The sequence below is a fragment of the Hyla sarda genome, chromosome 12 (genome assembly GCF_029499605.1).
Source record: "Hyla sarda isolate aHylSar1 chromosome 12, aHylSar1.hap1, whole genome shotgun sequence".
Lineage (NCBI taxonomy): Eukaryota > Metazoa > Chordata > Amphibia > Anura > Hylidae > Hyla > Hyla sarda.
In genome coordinates, this window is record NC_079200.1 from 44,072,954 (window position 1) to 44,091,095 (window position 18,142).

The 18,142-nt window shown below is 43.3% G+C and overlaps 1 protein-coding gene across 4 annotated transcripts in view; it reads left to right on the forward strand.

Moving 5' to 3' along the window:
- MARCHF10 (membrane associated ring-CH-type finger 10) overlaps positions 1 to 18,142 on the forward strand; it is a 90,600-nt gene that overhangs the window by 27,602 nt on the left and 44,856 nt on the right. For all 4 annotated transcript variants that reach the window (XM_056548545.1, XM_056548541.1, XM_056548546.1 and 1 more), the window contains 2 exons: positions 11,166 to 11,325; positions 13,058 to 13,201. In XM_056548545.1, the coding sequence (XP_056404520.1) occupies positions 11,166 to 11,325; positions 13,058 to 13,201 (304 nt within the window). The remainder of the gene's footprint in view (positions 1 to 11,165; positions 11,326 to 13,057; positions 13,202 to 18,142) is intronic.

Here is an 18,142-nt window from a genome sequence, read left to right on the forward strand (position 1 = left end):
TACTGTAGTTACCTTTATACTATAATGATCTGTGATCAGCAGCGGACTGACCCACCAAGACAGTGTCTATGAGGTCCTGTAGTGGACAACCTTATCTAGAAAAAAAAAATGAAGCATACAACCTAATGCTGCCAATTAATTGTATTTTGGGTTATTTTACATTGAGTGTATTAGTCATTTTTAATAATGTGGCCTGTGTGCAATAGAAGTTGATTGTATGACCAAAGGATGACCTATCAAAGTAATTTCCTCAGGGCACTTAAAGGGGTACTCTGCCCCTGGCATCTTATCCCCTATCCAAAGGATAGGGGATAAGATGTCAGATCGCCGGGGTCCCGCTGCTGGGGACCCTGGGGAACGCCACTGTGGCACCCCGCCATTATTACTGCGCAGAGCGAGTTCGCTCTGTGCGTAATGGCGGGCGATACAGGGGCCGGAGCAGCGTGATGTCATGGCTCCGCCCCTCATGACATCACGGCCCGTCCCCTTAATGCAAGGCTATGGTAGGGGGCGTGATGACCGCCACGCCCCCTCCCATAGACTTGTATTGACGGGGCGGGCCGTGACATCACGAGGGGGCGGAGCCGTGACGTAACGATGCTCCGGCCCCTGTATTGCCCGTCATTATGTGCAGAGCGATCTCGCTCTGCGCAGTAATGATAGCGGGGTGCTGCAGCAGCGATCCCCGGGGTCCCCAGCAGCGGGACCCGGGCGATCTGACATCTTATCCCCTATCCTTTGGATAGGGGATAAGATGTCTAGGGGCGGAGTACCCCTTTAAAGGGGTTCTCCGATGGAAATTTTTTTTTTTTTATCAACTGGTGCCAGAAAGTTAACCAGATTTGTAAATGTTTTCTATTTAAAAAATCTTAATCCTTCCAGTACTTATTAGCTGCTGAATACTACAGAGGAAATTCTTTTCTTTTTGGAACACTTTCTGCTGACATCTCTGTCCATTTTAAGAACTGTCCAGAGTCAGAGATAATCCCCATAGCAAACATATGCTGCTCTGGACAGTTCCTAAAATTGACAGATATGTCAGCAGAGAGCACTGTGCTCAGTCTAATAATTACTGATAAACAATTGTAGACAGAAACAGTATCACAAAGGAGAAAGAAAAAAAAACTAACCTTAAAGGGGTACTCCGGTGAAAACCTTTTTTCTTTTAGATCAACTGGTGGCAGAAAGTTAAACATATTTGTAAATTACTTCTATTAAAAAATATTAATCCTTCCTGTACTTATTAGCTGCTGAATATTACAGAGGAAATTCTTTTCTTTTTAGAATGCTCTCTGATGACATCACGAGCACAGTTCTCTCTGCTGACGTTATTATAATAATAGTAACACTTTATTTATTGTTGTCCTTAGTGGGATTTGAACCCAAGTCCCCAGCACTGCAAGGCAGCAGTGCTAACCACTGAGCCCCCATGCTGCCCTTAGCATACATCTGCTCTGAATCTGCTATGCATGGTTGCTAAAATGGACAGAGATGTCAACAGAGAGCACTGTGCTCGTGATGTCATCAGTGTTCCAAAAAGAAAGGAATTTCCTCAGTAGCATTCAGCAGCTAATAAGTACTGGAAGGATTAAGATTTTTTAATAGAAGTAATTTACAAATATGTTTAACTTTCTGCCACCAGTTGATTTAAAAGAGAAAAGGTTTTCACCGGAGTACCCCTTTAATGGAAATGAGAAGAAACCTTTGTAAAGGAAAGTGGTGAAGGGGCACAATTCTACTATAGACATTAATAAGAGCTTTTTATTTTGTTGCTTCTGGAGTTTTGTTTGTCCGCTGCCTCAACCTTACTTGTTTATGGTAGATACAGAAACAGTCAATCATGCTACCCCGTAGGTAAGTGAAATACATCAAGTAGGAAAACCTATTTAGGCTAAAGCTACACTGAGATATTAGCTACAGCAAGGGTCGAGGGACCAAATGGATGGATGCTAGGATGGATTTCTTGTGACTGTAGGATCTAAATTTTACCCTATTCAGTTATCTTAGCCCTGAGTCTTTGCGTCCAGAAATTTTTGGACTTGCAAACCTTGATGTAGCCAAAATGGCCATGTAGGTATAGCCTTAGTCATTCCTCTGAAACAGATTGTTCACCAGTTTGGAAGCTATTTCTGGCAACAGGAGGTGCTAACAATCTAACAATTACAGGACACATAGGACAGGCTTTCGCACAGTGGCTACCGCATGTAGACAAAACCATGCCCGAATACAACAGCCAGTGGTCCAATGAGAAATGTAGGTGCTTTTGGTCAGATATGGCAGCCACAGCATAGAACAACCAGCCTAATGGTGGTCAGCCATCAAAAATGAATTGTTTGGTAGGAAATAGAAATGTATTCTGCTATTCTTCATCAATGTAAAAGCCTCATTTCCAGTTGTCATTGGCAAATGTGCAGCATCAAGTATCTTGAATCCTGGTGAATTATAATTGACAACAATTTCTGACATAAATTATAGTAAATCAAATTCTAGGAGGCCCTCATTCTGCTAAACCTCACCTACATTTTGAGAAAGGGGCAAAGATGGTAAATCAAATGTGTTACAAAACTTTGTGCAGAACAATTCCAATATTTGCAACCTTCTTTTCCACCAAAATCGTGGCCCTTAGTAAACTATACAATAGTACAGATCTGCAAAGAATTTGTGTGCCTCAATATGCACGGTTCTGACATGTGAATAAAGTCTTAGTCCTAATCTATTTTATTTATGTCTCTGTAGTTAATAATCGCTCCTTTCACAAGCAAAACTATTTTTGTGCAGGTTAAAAAAAATAAAAAATAAAAACAACAACGGTGAATGTAACACATTCAGAACAAATTATTTATGTGATAAGAACTGCATAGAATAAAATAGATGTTGTGATTTATAAAGGAACCTGTCACATACAATGAAAAGCCATTTTCCCAGATTAAACCAATATCAAAGAATCAGTAGGCTATTTTCTGATACAATAAAACAGGCTGCCTATTAAATTTTGGGTTGCTAGCAAAAGTTGACAGAAAAAGGCACATTTCAATGTTTTTTAACAATTGCCGTCCATTAATTGGCTATATGCTTTGTCACGATTCGGCTGGCAGGAGGTGGATCCTCTGTGCCAGAGAGGGATTGGCGTGGACCGTGCTAGTGGACCGGTTCTAAGTTACTACTGGTATTCACCAGAGCCCGCCGCAAAGCGGGATGGTCTTGCAGCGGCGGTAGTAACCAGGTCGTATCCACTAGCAACGGCTCAACCTCTCTGACTGCTGAAGATAGGCGCGGTACAAGGGAGTAGACAAGAGCAAGGTCGGACGTAGCAGAAGGTCGGGGCAGGCAGCAAGGATCGTAGTCAGGGGCAACGGCAGGAGGTCTGGAACACAGGCTAGGAACACACAAGGAAACGCTTTCACTGGCACAATGGCAACAAGATCCGGCGAGGGAGTGCAGGGGAAGTGAGGTATACATAGGGAGTGCACAGGTGAACACACTAATTAGAACAACTGCGCCAATCAGTGGCGCAGTGGCCCTTTAAATCGCAGAGACCCGGCGCGCGCGTGCCCTAGGGAGCGGGGCCGCGCGCGCCGGGACAGGACCGACGGAGAGCGAGTCAGGTACGGGAGCCGGGGTGCGCATCGCGAGCGGGCGCCACCCGCATCGCGAATCGCATCCCGGCTGGAGGCGGTATCGCAGCGCACCCGGTCAGTGGATCTGACCGGGGCGCTGCAGTAGCGAGGATGTTGCGAGCGCTCCGGGGAGGAGCGGGGACCCGGAGCGCTCGGCGTAACAGTACCCCCCCCCTTGGGTCTCCCCCTCTTCTTGGAGCCTGAGAACCTGAGGACCAGACTTTTGTCTAGGATGTTGTCCTCAGGTTCCCAGGATCTCTCTTCAGGACCACAGCCCTCCCAATCAACCTCTGACCGTCTTGGAGGCCAGTATCTCCTTCACGGAGAAGATGTCAGAAGAACCGGAAACAGGAGTGGGAGAAACAAGTTTGGGAGAGAAATGGTTGATGATGAGTGGTTTAAGAAGAGAGACATGAAAGGCATTAGGAATACGAAGAGAAGGAGGAAGAAGAAGTTTGTAAGAGACAGGATTAATTTGGCACAAGATTTTGAAAGGACCAAGATAGCGTGGTCCCAGTTTGTAGCTGGGGACACGGAAGCGGACATATTTAGCGGAGAGCCATACCTTGTCTCCGGGAGAAAAAATGGGGGGAGCTCTTCTTTTCTTATCGGCAAACTTTTTCATGCGAGATGAAGCCTGTAAAAGAGAATTTTGGGTCTCTTTCCATATGGTGGAAAGATCACGAGTCACTTCATCCACAGCGGGCAAACCAGAGGGCAAGGGAGTAGGGAGGGGGGGAAGAGGGTGACGGCCGTACACCACGAAAAATGGGGATTTAGAAGAAGATTCAGAGACTCTGAAGTTGTACGAGAATTCGGCCCATGGTAGAAGATCTGCCCAGTCATCCTGGCGGGAGGAAACAAAATGCCGTAAATAGTCACCCAGGACCTGGTTAATTCTTTCTACTTGCCCATTGGATTGAGGATGATAAGCAGAAGAGAAGTTTAATTTAATCTTGAGTTGTTTACAGAGAGCCCTCCAGAATTTTGACACAAATTGGACGCCTCTATCCGAGGCGATCTGCGTGGGCAAACCGTGAAGACGAAAAATGTGTACAAAAAATTGTTTTGCCAACTGAGGCGCTGAAGGAAGACCAGGAAGAGGAATAAAATGTGCCATCTTGGAAAATCGATCAACGACCACCCAAACAACAGTGTTGCCACGGGATGGGGGTAAGTCTGTAATAAAATCCATACCAATCAGAGACCAAGGCTGTTCGGGGACAGGCAGAGGATGAAGGAGACCAGCAGGCTTCTGGCGAGGAGTCTTATCCCGGGCACAGACAGTACAGGCCCGCACAAAATCAACAACATCCGTCTCCAGAGTCGGCCACCAATAGAAGCGAGAGATGAGTTGCAAGGACTTTTTGATGCCCGCATGGCCAGCGAGGTGGGAGGAGTGACCCCATTTGAGAATCCCGAGACGTTGGCGTGGAGAAACGAAGGTCTTCCCTGGAGGAGTTTGCCTGATGGAGGCTGGAGAAGTGGAGATCAGACAGTCAGGAGGAATGATGTGTTGCGGAGAGACCTCTACTTCCGAGGCATCCGAGGAACGAGAGAGAGCATCGGCCCTAATGTTCTTGTCGGCAGGGCGAAAATGAATTTCAAAGTTAAAACGGGCAAAGAACAAAGACCACCTGGCCTGGCGAGGATTCAGCCGTTGGGCAGGCTGGAGATAGGAGAGATTCTTGTGGTCGGTGTAAATGATAACTGGAAATTTTGATCCCTCCAGCAGATGCCTCCATTCCTCAAGTGCCAATTTAATGGCCAGTAGTTCTCGATCCCCGATGGAGTAGTTCCTCTCCGCCGGAGAGAAGGTCCTAGAAAAAAAACCACAAGTAACAGCATGCCCGGAAGAATTTTTTTGTAGAAGGACTGCTCCAGCTCCCACTGAGGAGGCATCAACCTCCAATAGGAAGGGTTTAGATGGGTCAGGTCTGGAGAGCACGGGAGCAAAAGAAAAGGCAGACTTGAGCCGTTTAAATGCGTCTTCCGCTTGAGGAGACCAGGACTTAGGATTGGCATTCTTCTTGGTTAAAGCCACGATAGGAGCCACAATAGTGGAAAAATGAGGAATAAATTGTCTGTAATAATTGGCGAACCCCAAAAAACGTTGGATAGCACGGAGTCCGGAGGGGCGTGGCCAATCTAAGACGGCAGAGAGTTTATCTGGGTCCATTTGTAGTCCCTGGCCAGAGACCAAGTATCCTAGGAAAGGAAGAGATTGACATTCAAACAGACATTTCTCCATTTTGGCATAAAGTTGATTGTCTCGAAGTCTCTGAAGAACCATGCGGACATGCTGGCGGTGTTCCTCTAAGTTGGCAGAAAAAATCAGAATATCGTCCAGATACACAACAACACAGGAATATAAGAGATCACGAAAAATTTCATTAACAAAGTCTTGGAAGACGGCAGGGGCGTTGCACAGGCCAAAGGGCATGACCAGATACTCAAAGTGTCCATCTCTAGTGTTAAATGCAGTTTTCCATTAGTCCCCCTCCCTGATGCGGATGAGATTATAAGCACCTCTTAAGTCCAGTTTGGTAAAGATGTGGGCACCTTGAAGACGATCAAAGAGTTCTGAGATAAGAGGTAGGGGGTAGTGGTTCTTTACCGTGATTTTATTAAGTCCGCGGTAATCAATGCAAGGACGTAGGGAGCCATCTTTTTTGGACACAAAGAAAAATCCAGCTCCGGCAGGAGAGGAGGATTTGCGGATAAAGCCCTTTTTTAAATTTTCCTGGATGTATTCAGACATAGCAAGAGTCTCTGGGGCGGACAGAGGATAAATTCTGCCCCGGGGTGGAGTAGTGCCCGGGAGGAGGTCAATAGGACAGTCATAAGGCCTGTGAGGAGGTAAAGTCTCAGCTTGTTTTTTGCAAAATACGTCAGCATAGTCCATATAAGCCTTAGGGAGACCGGTTACAGGGGGAACCACAGGGTCACGGCAGGGAGTACTGGGAACCAGTTTAAGACAGTCCTTGAAACAAGAAGTACCCCAGCTCTTGATCTCTCCTGTGGACCAATCAAGGGTTGGGGAATGGCGTTGAAGCCACGGTAGTCCAAGGAGAATTTCGGAAGTGCAATTGGAGAGGACCAAAAACTCAATTTTTTCGTGATGAGGTCCGATGCACATTAGGAGGGGCTCCGTGCGGTAACGTACGGTACAGTCCAATCTTTCATTGTTAACACAATTGATGTAGAGGGGTCTGGCGAGACTGGTCACCGGGATGTTGAACCTGTTGATGAGAGAGGCCAAAATAAAATTTCCTGCAGATCCGGAATCCAAGAAGGCCATAGTAGAGAAGAAGAAGGTAGAGGCAGATATCCGCACAGGCACAGTAAGGCGTGGAGAAGCAGAGTTGACATCAAGAACTGTCTCACCTTTGTGCGGAGTCAGCGTACGTCTTTCCAGGCGGGGAGGACGGATAGGACAATCCTTCAGGAAGTGTTCGGTACCGGCACAGTACAGGCAAAGATTCTCCATGCGGCGTCGTGTCCTCTCTTGAGGTGTCAAGCGAGACCGGTCAACTTGCATAGCCTCCACGGCGGGAGGCACAGGAACGGATTGCAGAGGACCAGAGGAGAGAGGAGCCGGGGAGAAAAAACGCCTCGTGCGAACAAAGTCCATATCCTGGCGGAGCTCCTGACGCCTTTCGGAAAAACGCATGTCAATGCGAGTGGCTAGATGAATGAGTTCATGCAGGTTAGCAGGAATTTCTCGTGCGGCCAGAACATCCTTAATGTTGCTGGATAGGCCTTTTTTAAAGGTCGCGCAGAGGGCCTCATTATTCCAGGATAATTCGGAAGCAAGAGTACGGAATTGGATGGCGTACTCGCCAACGGAAGAATTACCCTGGACCAGGTTCAGCAGGGCAGTCTCAGCAGAAGAGGCTCGGGCAGGTTCCTCAAAGACACTTCGAATTTCCGAGAAGAAGGAGTGTACAGAGGCAGTGACGGGGTCATTGCGGTCCCAGAGCGGTGTGGCCCATGACAGAGCTTTCCCAGACAGAAGGCTGACTACGAAAGCCACCTTAGACCTTTCAGTAGGAAACCGGTCCGACATCATCTCCAAGTGCAGGGAACATTGTGAAAGAAAGCCACGGCAAAACTTAGAGTCCCCATCAAATTTATCCGGCAAGGATAGTCGTAGGCCGGAAGCGGCCACTCGCTGCGGAGGAGGTGCAGGAGCTGGCGGAGGAGATGATTGCTGAAGCTGTGGTAGTAGCTGCTGTAGCATCACGGTCAGTTGAGACAGCTGGTGGCCTTGTTGCGCTATCTGTTGCGACTGCTGGGCGACCACCGTGGTGAGGTCGGCGACAACTGGCAGTGGAACTTCAGCGGGATCCATGGCCGGATCTACTGTCACGATTCGGCTGGCAGGAGGTGGATCCTCTGTGCCAGAGAGGGATTGGCGTGGACCGTGCTAGTGGACCGGTTCTAAGTTACTACTGGTATTCACCAGAGCCCGCCGCAAAGCGGGATGGTCTTGCAGCGGCGGTAGTAACCAGGTCATATCCACTAGCAACGGCTCAACCTCTCTGACTGCTGAAGATAGGCGCGGTACAAGGGAGTAGACAAGAGCAAGGTCGGACGTAGCAGAAGGTCGGGGCAGGCAGCAAGGATCGTAGTCAGGGGCAACGGCAGGAGGTCTGGAACACAGGCTAGGAACACACAAGGAAACGCTTTCACTGGCACAATGGCAACAAGATCCGGCGAGGGAGTGCAGGGGAAGTGAGGTATACATAGGGAGTGCACAGGTGAACACACTAATTAGAACAACTGCGCCAATCAGTGGCGCAGTGGCCCTTTAAATCGCAGAGACCCGGCGCGCGCGCGCCCTAGGGAGCGGGGCCGCGCGCGCCGGGACAGGACCGACGGAGAGCGAGTCAGGTACGGGAGCCGGGGTGCGCATCGCGAGCGGGCGCCACCCGCATCGCGAATCGCATCCCGGCTGGAGGCGGTATCGCAGCGCACCCGGTCAGTGGATCTGACCGGGGCGCTGCAGTAGCGAGGATGTTGCGAGCGCTCCGGGGAGGAGCGGGGACCCGGAGCGCTCGGCGTAACATGCTTGCTCACAATCACTGAGAAACAGCAGGCCATCGAAATGTTGACGTATTTTGGTCCATAAGTAACAACTGAAGCTTTATTTATGACCAGCCAATAACGTATCTAACCATATAAGGCTGATGACCCCAGCATAGGAATAGCAGACATGTATAAGTAGTCCCTTTATTGTTGCAAATTATCATTTTATTGTAGAGAGGTATAAACTAAAAAGTCATTCAGGTTAGGGCAATACTGGAGCTTTTTGTAGTGCACATTTGAACTATTAAGTGGCAGCTGCAATCCACAGGATTCATTATGAGGGCAGTGGCACAATTCTTTATGGGGACAGTGGTATAGAACATTATGAGGACAGTGGTATAGAACATTATGGGGACAGTGGCACAGTTCTTTATGGGGACAGTGGTATAGAACATTATGGGGACAGTGGCACAGTTCTTTATGGGGACAGTGGTATAGAACATTATGGGGACAGTGGTACAGAACATTATGGGGACAGTGGTATAGAACATTATGGGGACAGTGGCACAGTTCTTTATGGGGACAGTGGTATAGAACATTATGGGGACAGTGGCACAGTTCTTTATGGGGACAGTGGTATAGAACATTATGGGGACAGTGGCACAGTTCTTTATGGGGACAGTGGTATAGAACATTATGGGGACAGTGGTACAGAACATTATGGGGACAGTGGTACAGAACATTATGAGGGCAGTGGCACAGTTCTTTATGGGGACAGTGGTATAGAACATTATGGGGACAGTGGTACAGAAAATTATGAGGGCAATGGCACAGTTCTTTATGGGGACAGTGGTATAGAACATTATGGGGACAGTGGTACAGAACATTATGGGGACAGTGGTACAGAACATTATGGGGACAGTAGCACAGTTCATTGAGGGAGAGTGGCACAGTTCATGGGGGATAGTAGCACAGTTCATTATGGGGACAGTGGCACAGTTCATTATGGTGACAGTGGCACAGTTCATTATGGGGACAGTGGCACAGTTCATTATGGGGACATTGGCATAGTTCATTGAGGGGGCGTGGGATGCTTCATTATGATTATAGTGGCACAGTTCATTGCGAGGCAGCAGCACATTTTCTTATGGAGACAATGGCACAGTTCATTTGGGGACAGTAGCACACATAACTTTGAGGACAGTTGCACAGTTAATTAGGGGGCACAGTAGCATAATTCATTGTTTGAGGGGACACAGTGGTATAATTTATTGTATGAAGTGGCACAGTCACGTAATTATTTGGTTCAGGGTATTGTGCATCAATATTAAATTTAGGGGCACAGCATGTTACACTAAAATATTCAGAGTACAGTATGTGTTAATATTTAGGGATGCCATGTGTGGCAGTATTAGACCCTTTGTGGGTCAATATTTGGAGCTGGTATAGAGGGTGAAGATCCAAAGATCTCTGGGAAGCAATACTCTGCATAGTTGAGCTGAAAGAAGAGTACATGACATTTTGGCCCAAATGAAGCAGAGAAGGAAAAGTGAAGGACTTCTATCAGAGAAGACATCACCTGTGAGTCCCTAGCTGGAAATGATTATTTCTGCAACAGGCAGCGCCGCTTTCTTGCATGGCAGAGAGGCAACTATATGTGAACCAGGCCTTTCAGCTTCAAACTTCACATGGCAACAGACTTGGATAAGTGGACCTTAACTAAAAGTAGTTGAGTGTAGTCTAAGGCTATGTTCACATGGTAAAATGTACTGCACATTATGTACAATGGGATTACGCTGTCCCATTCACAGACCACCACAGAAATTCTGCATTCTGCATTCTGAAAAATTCAAATATGTCTTTAAATTTTGTGGAATTCTGTTCAGATACTTAGTGAAGTTAATGGGACTCTAAATTTGAGCGAAATCTATGCTTAATTGCAGAAATTCCACTTGAATTATGCTCAAATTCTGTGCAAATTCTGCATATCTGCAGTGAATCTGCATTTTACTTTTTCTGCACAGAATTTGAGTGGAAAATTGGATTTTCAGCATGTAATCATAGCCTAAGTGTGCACCATCTATCATTTGGCTAACTTTATACCACAATTGAATGAAAACATTTTGGCACATTTTTGGCAAATGGCATAAGAATTAAAACAAAAGCACACCCCTTTGCTGAACAAGTCAAAAAGGTTTCTACAATGTATCTAAAACACATCAGAAAGTGTTGCAAGTCATGTATTATGTTCCTTTCATTGGCAGAAATTGCACCAGATTTTTAGTGCGTAAAGTTTTATGTAATTACCTTATTATATTGCTTTGGACTGCAGCTGTGGTAAAATAGGTAAAGGCAGCTGATTTTGACCATTGACTTCATTGAATAGCAAACTTAGCTGTGAAAACCCCTTAGGGTCAGTTCACACGTGCATATTTTTGCTGTAGATTTTCTGCAGCAGATTTTACTGCCCACTGCTGAATCAACTATTATTCATAACTTTCTTGTGGTTTTGGAAAGATGCCAGAAGTGTCAGGAATTGAGGAGAAACAAAGAAGAGAACGAAAGTATAAAAGCACAGTGTCCAAGCTCCCTGCTATAAAGAAGGACAAAGACATCTTAAGAAAGAAGACTGTTTACAACCCTAGCATGACATATCAAGGACACAAGTTGATCACAGGTAAATGGATCTGTTGATAAATGATAATAGCAATGCTTGTTCATAGCAATTAGTAGTGGGGGACCAATAAAGTGATGGCATATCCTAGTCATATGCTGTCACCTTAAAGGGGTAGTCCTAGTCAACTGGTGCCAGAAAGTTAAACAGATTTGTAAATTACTTCCATTTAAAAATCTTAATCCTTTCAGTACTTATTAGCAGCTGTATACTACAGAGGAAATTCTTTTCTTTTTGAATTTATTTTTTGTCTTGTCCACAGTGCTCTCTGCTGACACCTCTGTCCGTATCAGGAACTGTCCAGAGCAGCATAGGTTTGCTATGGGTATTTTCTCCTGCTCTGGACAGTTCCTGATACGGGTCAGCAGAGAGCACTGTCGACAAGACAAAAAAGTAATTCAAAAAGATAATAATTTCCTTTGTAGCATACAGCTGCTAAGAAGTACTGGAAGGGTAATTATTTTTTAATAGAAGTAATTTGCAAATCTGTTTAACTTTCTGTCACCAGTTCATTTAAAAAAAAAAAAAATTCCACCGGAGTACCCCGTTAAGGCTCCGTTTTTACTTGGCAGTTTTCTGGAATGCTGCCACTGCCATTTTTAATCCAAATCCAGAAGTAGATCCAGCAGGAAGGAGAAGGATAAATCCTTCCTTTATATGTGCTATTCCTTTTGATCCACTTCTGACTTTGGCTCAAAAACTGCAGTGACAGTTTTCCAAAAAACTGCCAAGTGGAAATACAGCCTACGAGATAAAAAAAAAATAAAACATAAAAACCTTAAAGACCAGTAATATTTTAACATATGATGGTCAGTGGACCATCCTATAGTCGTGAATTACTTCATTTAAACTGTCTTTTTGTGAACATACATTTGATATGTTAAAGGCAGGGTCACATGTATTTCACGCTGATTATGCACCAACAGCAGTCACAGAGGGATTGCAGAGCAAGCTCCTGTGGTCGAGAAGCTCTTTGTGTCTTCTCGTAGTAGTGGATTTCTACAGCAGGAAATTCGTCACTTCGACCAGACACACAGGGCTACCCAGCCACAGCCGGTAGCTCACTCTGCAGTCCCTCGTGTGACGGCCATCGGCTCATCCGCAGTGTAAATACCTGCAGATGCGTCCCTTGTGACCTTGCCCTTATAAGACATTGGGAATATGGGAGTATGACTTCAAGATACAATTACACAGTGTTTGCAGTCTGTAACCACAGAGATGTTAACGGGGTGCACTTTATAAATATAAAATGACATATAAAAGTACTTAAAACTTTTTTTTTTAAAGCCAGCCTTTAAATTCCTAATCTTCAATACATTTGGTCCCAGTGTCCTTAGGCCCAGGGTTCAACAGCTGCATAACAGATTGTATAGCATAGAAATTAAAATCAACAAGTGAAAACTAGTGCTAATTGTATGACTGGAAATTGTAACGCTAGATTCCATAAAGTAACAGCATGCTAACAAGGCCAAGTACTGGCAGGTAGTAAGGTGCAATATATAATTGTAAGAAACCATGGCAATAAATGGTTATTAAAATGAATTTTATGTGTTTTCACGACAGATTCACTTTAAATTAGCCTCTGGCAAACGACATGCTAGTATTAAAGTGAAGGAACATGCGTTACTGTTCTAATTTTCTGAAGGTGAAATGTAATTGCTCCAGGGATCTATCATAATAAAGACATAATAACATCATTATCATTGAAATTTACGAAAAATTTTCAAATTGATAGTGTCACAGCCTCGGATCACAGTGGAAAAGAAAAGATTACATGTCCACCAGCTTTCTGCCAAGCCAAGTGTTACACGTGCGGCATCGGAAACAGCAGAGAGTAAAAATGTACTTAAATCGCAGCAAAAAGAGCCCAGGACTCCAGGTGATACTCTTACTAGTTAACCTATATATCACTATTAGCATTTCATGGTCAGTTCCATATGTCCTGATATCTTATTTGTCTACTTTTAACATGCAGCCAATGAGAATTTAGGGGGAGATTTATCAAAACCTGTGAAGAGGAAAAGTTACTGAGTTGTCCATAGCAACCAATCATATCTCTTTTTTTTATTTGTCACAGGCCTTTTGAAAAATGAAAGATGAAATTTGATTGGTTGCTATTGGCAACTCAGCAACTTTTCCTCTGGACAGGTTTTGATAAATCCCCCTAGTCCCTACTGTTTATAAGATCTGCTACTTCTGTTTTTGTTGTAATGCTGGTGCACTCCCTTCTACATACTACTGTTCCCAACATGTATAGCCACCAGGTTACCTTTGCTGATCCATGCTCCTTTCTGCTGCAATGCAACTGCTCATTTCACTACCACTTCTGGTTCTTTCAGGCAAGCACACTCACTCCATCTTGCCTGAGCTAGTTTTCCAGTGAAGGTTTCTCTCTACATATGGAATTGTTTCCAGACTACGTTCCTGTTTGATCCTCTTTACTAGAGTGCTTCTCCTGTGTATGACCTGGACTGTTTACTGAAAACCTGTGCAATCAACCCTAACATGTTTGCCAGTTCTTGACAATAAATCTTTGCTGCCAGCCCTAGACATCATTCTCTATCATTACTTATTTCTGCCCAACCCTTCAGTGCTTAGCATCGGACTTTCTTAGTCTGCTGGGCCAGGCGAAACCCATACCGAGACCACACTCAGAGGTAGCGACATGGTAGCCATCTGCATTAAAGGTTGCAGATCTGATGGATTACTTAGCCAACAACCTTTAAAGTGGCCTAAAGGTAGACTGCTTGGGTAGCAGAGTATATCCTTACCAGTTGCCCATTACATTCATGTTTGCTTTTTTTGCAAACATTTGATGTTTTCCTTTTAATTTCTAATAGTATATCTTCATGTATTATCTTAAAAATAGTAATGGAATGTGTAAGAAAGCTTTAAAAAATTACTGTGTCAAAGCACCCTTACAAGGCAGAACCATTAGAAAACATTAGAATGATGGGCATGCCGTCAGAGAGGATCTTTTCAGGATAATCTTCATTAGCAGCGACTTTCACAGGTCTGAGCTGATACACTTTTAGCTTTTAAGCGTCTAACAAACCATTAGACCCGGACATCAGTGAATGTGAGTTCACCCTACCTTTATACTAAGCTTTATGCAATAAAGAGCAATAAAAATTGGACATATATTAGTAAAGGAGAAATTAGACCAGAACTTGCTTATATATCTATTGGTGTTTTTCTGTTTTGTTATAGATGCAATTTTTGTAAAACCTGCAATAGTCATAGTCATTTTGGCAAGTGGAGTTATTTATTTTAACCTGAAAAAACTAGGGAATAATTTGTTACATTGGGCCATCTGCTTGCTAAGTTTTTACTTAGACTGTGTATTATACTTAGAAAGCTGTAACACCCGAACACTACAGTGGTTTAACCAAACCACACTTAGATTAACATGTGCTTTAGGTTCAGTTTAATAACCCACGGGTGTCATCCTTGCCTACTCCTACCAGGTATGTGATTTATGTTGATGATATGACAATTCAAAAATCCCTATCTGTCTGTACTAGACCGAAAAATAATGATAAAAAAAATCCAATTTACACACCGCCCACTTCCTATAAACTCAGTGTAGCTGCCACCAGTCCAGACATGGAAAAATACTTGTGATTTCCAGTTTGATCTACTATCTCTGTGTATCTTAAAACACAGGAAAAAATTACCCAAACCTTTAAATTAGCCCAACATTAACCCCTTAAGGATCAGGGGTTTTTCTGTTTTGGAACTTTCATTTTTTCCTCTTTACCTTTAAAAAATCATAACTCTATCAATTTTGCACCTAAAAATCCATATGATGGCTTATTTTTTGTGCCACCAATTCTACTTTGTAATGACATCAGTCATTTTACCCACGAAACAGGAAAAAAAATCATTGTGCGACAAAATGTAAGAAAAAATACCATTTTGGAACTTCTGGGGGCTTCCGCTTCTACGCAGTACATTTTTCGGTAACAATTACACCTTATCTTTATTCTATAGGTCCATAAGATTAAAATGATACCCTACTTATATAGGTTTGATTTTGTTGTCTTCTGGAAAAAATCATAACTACATGCACGGAAAATGTATACGTTTAAAATTGTCATCTTCTGACCCCTATAACATTTAAATTTTTCACGTACGGGGCGGTATGAGGGCTCATTTTTTGCGCCGTGATCTTTAGCGGTACCATTTTTGTATTGATCTGACTTTTTGATCACTTTTTATTCATTTTTTTCATGATATAAAAAGTGACCACAAATACACTATTTTGGACTTTGAAATTTTTTTGCACGTACGCCATTGACCGTGCGGTTAATTTAGTTTTTTCCTCCTCACCTTCTAAAATCCATAACTCTTTTATATTTCCATCTACAGACCCATATATGGGCTTGTTTTTTGCGTCACTAATTGTACTTTGTAATGAAACCTCTGATTTTACCATAAAATGTACGGCGACCCAAAAAAACTTTTTTTTAGGGAGGAAATTTAAATGAAAACCCAAATTTTGCACATTTTGGAGGGTTTTGTTTTCACACTGTACAATTTATGGTAAAAATTACATGTCTTCTTTATTCTGTGGGTCAATACGATTAAAATGATACCCATGGTTAGATACTTTTACATTTTTGTACCGCTTTAAAAAAATCTAAAACTTTTTGTACAAAATCAGTAATCTAAAATCGCCCTATTTTGACCACCCATAACTTTTTCATTTTTCCGTATATAGGGCGGTATGAGGGCTCATTTTTTGCACCATCATCTGTACTTTTTATCGATACCACATTTGCATGTATAAAACTTTTATATCATTATTATTATTTTTTTTTATAAAATGTGACAAAAAAGCTGCATTTTTGGACTTTAAATTTTTTTTTATGTTGACGCCATTCACCGTACAGGATCATTAACATAATATTTTGATAGTTCGGATATTTACACACACGGCGATACCAAATATGTTTATAAAAAAAGTTTTTACGCTTTTTTGGTAAAATGGGAAAAACGGACAATTTTCATTTATTTTGGGGGATGTCGCGGATGTCGGCCATTACCGGCAGGTCCCCGGCTGCTGATAGCAGCCGGAACCTGCCGTGTACGACACGAGCACCGCTCCGATGCTCGCGGTCATACACAGGACGTAAATGTACGTCCTGGTGCGCGAAGTGCCGCCAAACCAGGACGTACATTTATGTCCGTGGTCGTTAAGGGGTTAAAGAATTTATTTGCAAATTATGGTGGAAAATAAGTATTTGGTCAATAACAAAAGTTCATCTCAGTACTTTGTTATATACACTTTGTTGGCAATGACAGAGGTCAAATGTTTTCAGTAAGTCTTCACAAGGTTTTCACACACTGGCCCTCATTAACTATTGCAAACCCGACATGTTTTGTTAGGTTGTGAGCCAGATTCTGTCTGCGCCAGATTTTGCGCCAGAATTTGCGTCAGAATTGAAAAAAACCTGACTAACTCTCCATTTTGCTGAGAAAACCTGAAAAAGGGGCGAGGTCGCCAGGAAATTGGGGCGTGGTCTCTGAAAAGGGGCCTGTTCCCGACATTTTCACAAAAACACAACATATTTACTAAGGTTTCCACATAAAATGTGGGGGATTTGAACTGAGGAAAACCAGGCAGAGCAGAGCATGTGTAAGAAAAAGCAAAAAGTGTAGTGAAAGTGGAAAATGTAGGGAAACCTTAGTAAATACCGTGGAAAATAAATTGTAGGGAATTAAAACTCACAAAGAAACCTACACTCCACTCTTAGTAAATGAGGGCCACCGTTGCTGGTATTTTGGCCCATTCCTCCATGCAGATCTCCTCTAGAGCAGTGATGTTTTGGGGCTGTCGCTGGGCAACACAGACTTTCAACTCTCTCCAAAGGTTTTCTATGGGGTTGAAATCTGGAGACTGGCTAGGCCACTCCAGGACCTTTCATTCTTTCCTTTACAAGGATCAGTCGTCCTTGTCCCCTGGCAGAAAAACAGCCCCAAAGCATGATGTTTCCACCCCATGCTTTACAGTAGGTATAGTGTTTCTTTCTCCTCCAAACACGCCAAGGAGATTCTTTCTCCTCAAAACACGCCGAGTCGAGTTTTTACCAAAAAGTTCTACTTTTGTTTCATCTGACCATATGACATTCTCACAATCCTCTTCTGGATCATCCAAATGCTCTCTAGAAATGCTCTCAGACGGGCCCGGACATGTACTGGCTTAACCCCTTGGGGACCAAGCCCATTTTGACCTTAAAGACCAGAGCATTTTTTTGCAATTCTGACCACTGTCACTTTAAGCATTAATAACTCTGGGATGCTTGTACTTATGAATTTGATTCAGAGACTGTTTTTTCGTGACATATTCTACTTTATGTTACTGGTAAATTTTCGTCGATACTTGCATAATTTCTTGCAAAATTTGAAAATTTAGCATTTTTATAACTTTGAAGCTCTCTGCTTGTAAGAAAAATAGACATACCAAATTAATTATATATTGATTCACATATACAATATGTCTACTTTATGTTGGCATCATAAAGTTGACATGTTTTTACTTTTTGAAGACATTAGAGGGCTTCAAATTTCAGCAGCAATTTTCCAATTTTTCAAGTAAATTTCAAAATCTGAATTTTTCAGGGACCAGTTCAGTTTTAAAGCGAATTTGAGGGTCTTTATGTTAGAAATACCCCATGATGGACCAGATAATGAAAACTGCACCCCTCAACTAATTTAAAATGACATTCAGAAAGTTTATTAACCCTTTAGGTGTTTTACAGGAATAGCAGCAAAGTGGAGGCAAAAATTCTAAATCTTCATTTTTTACACTAACATT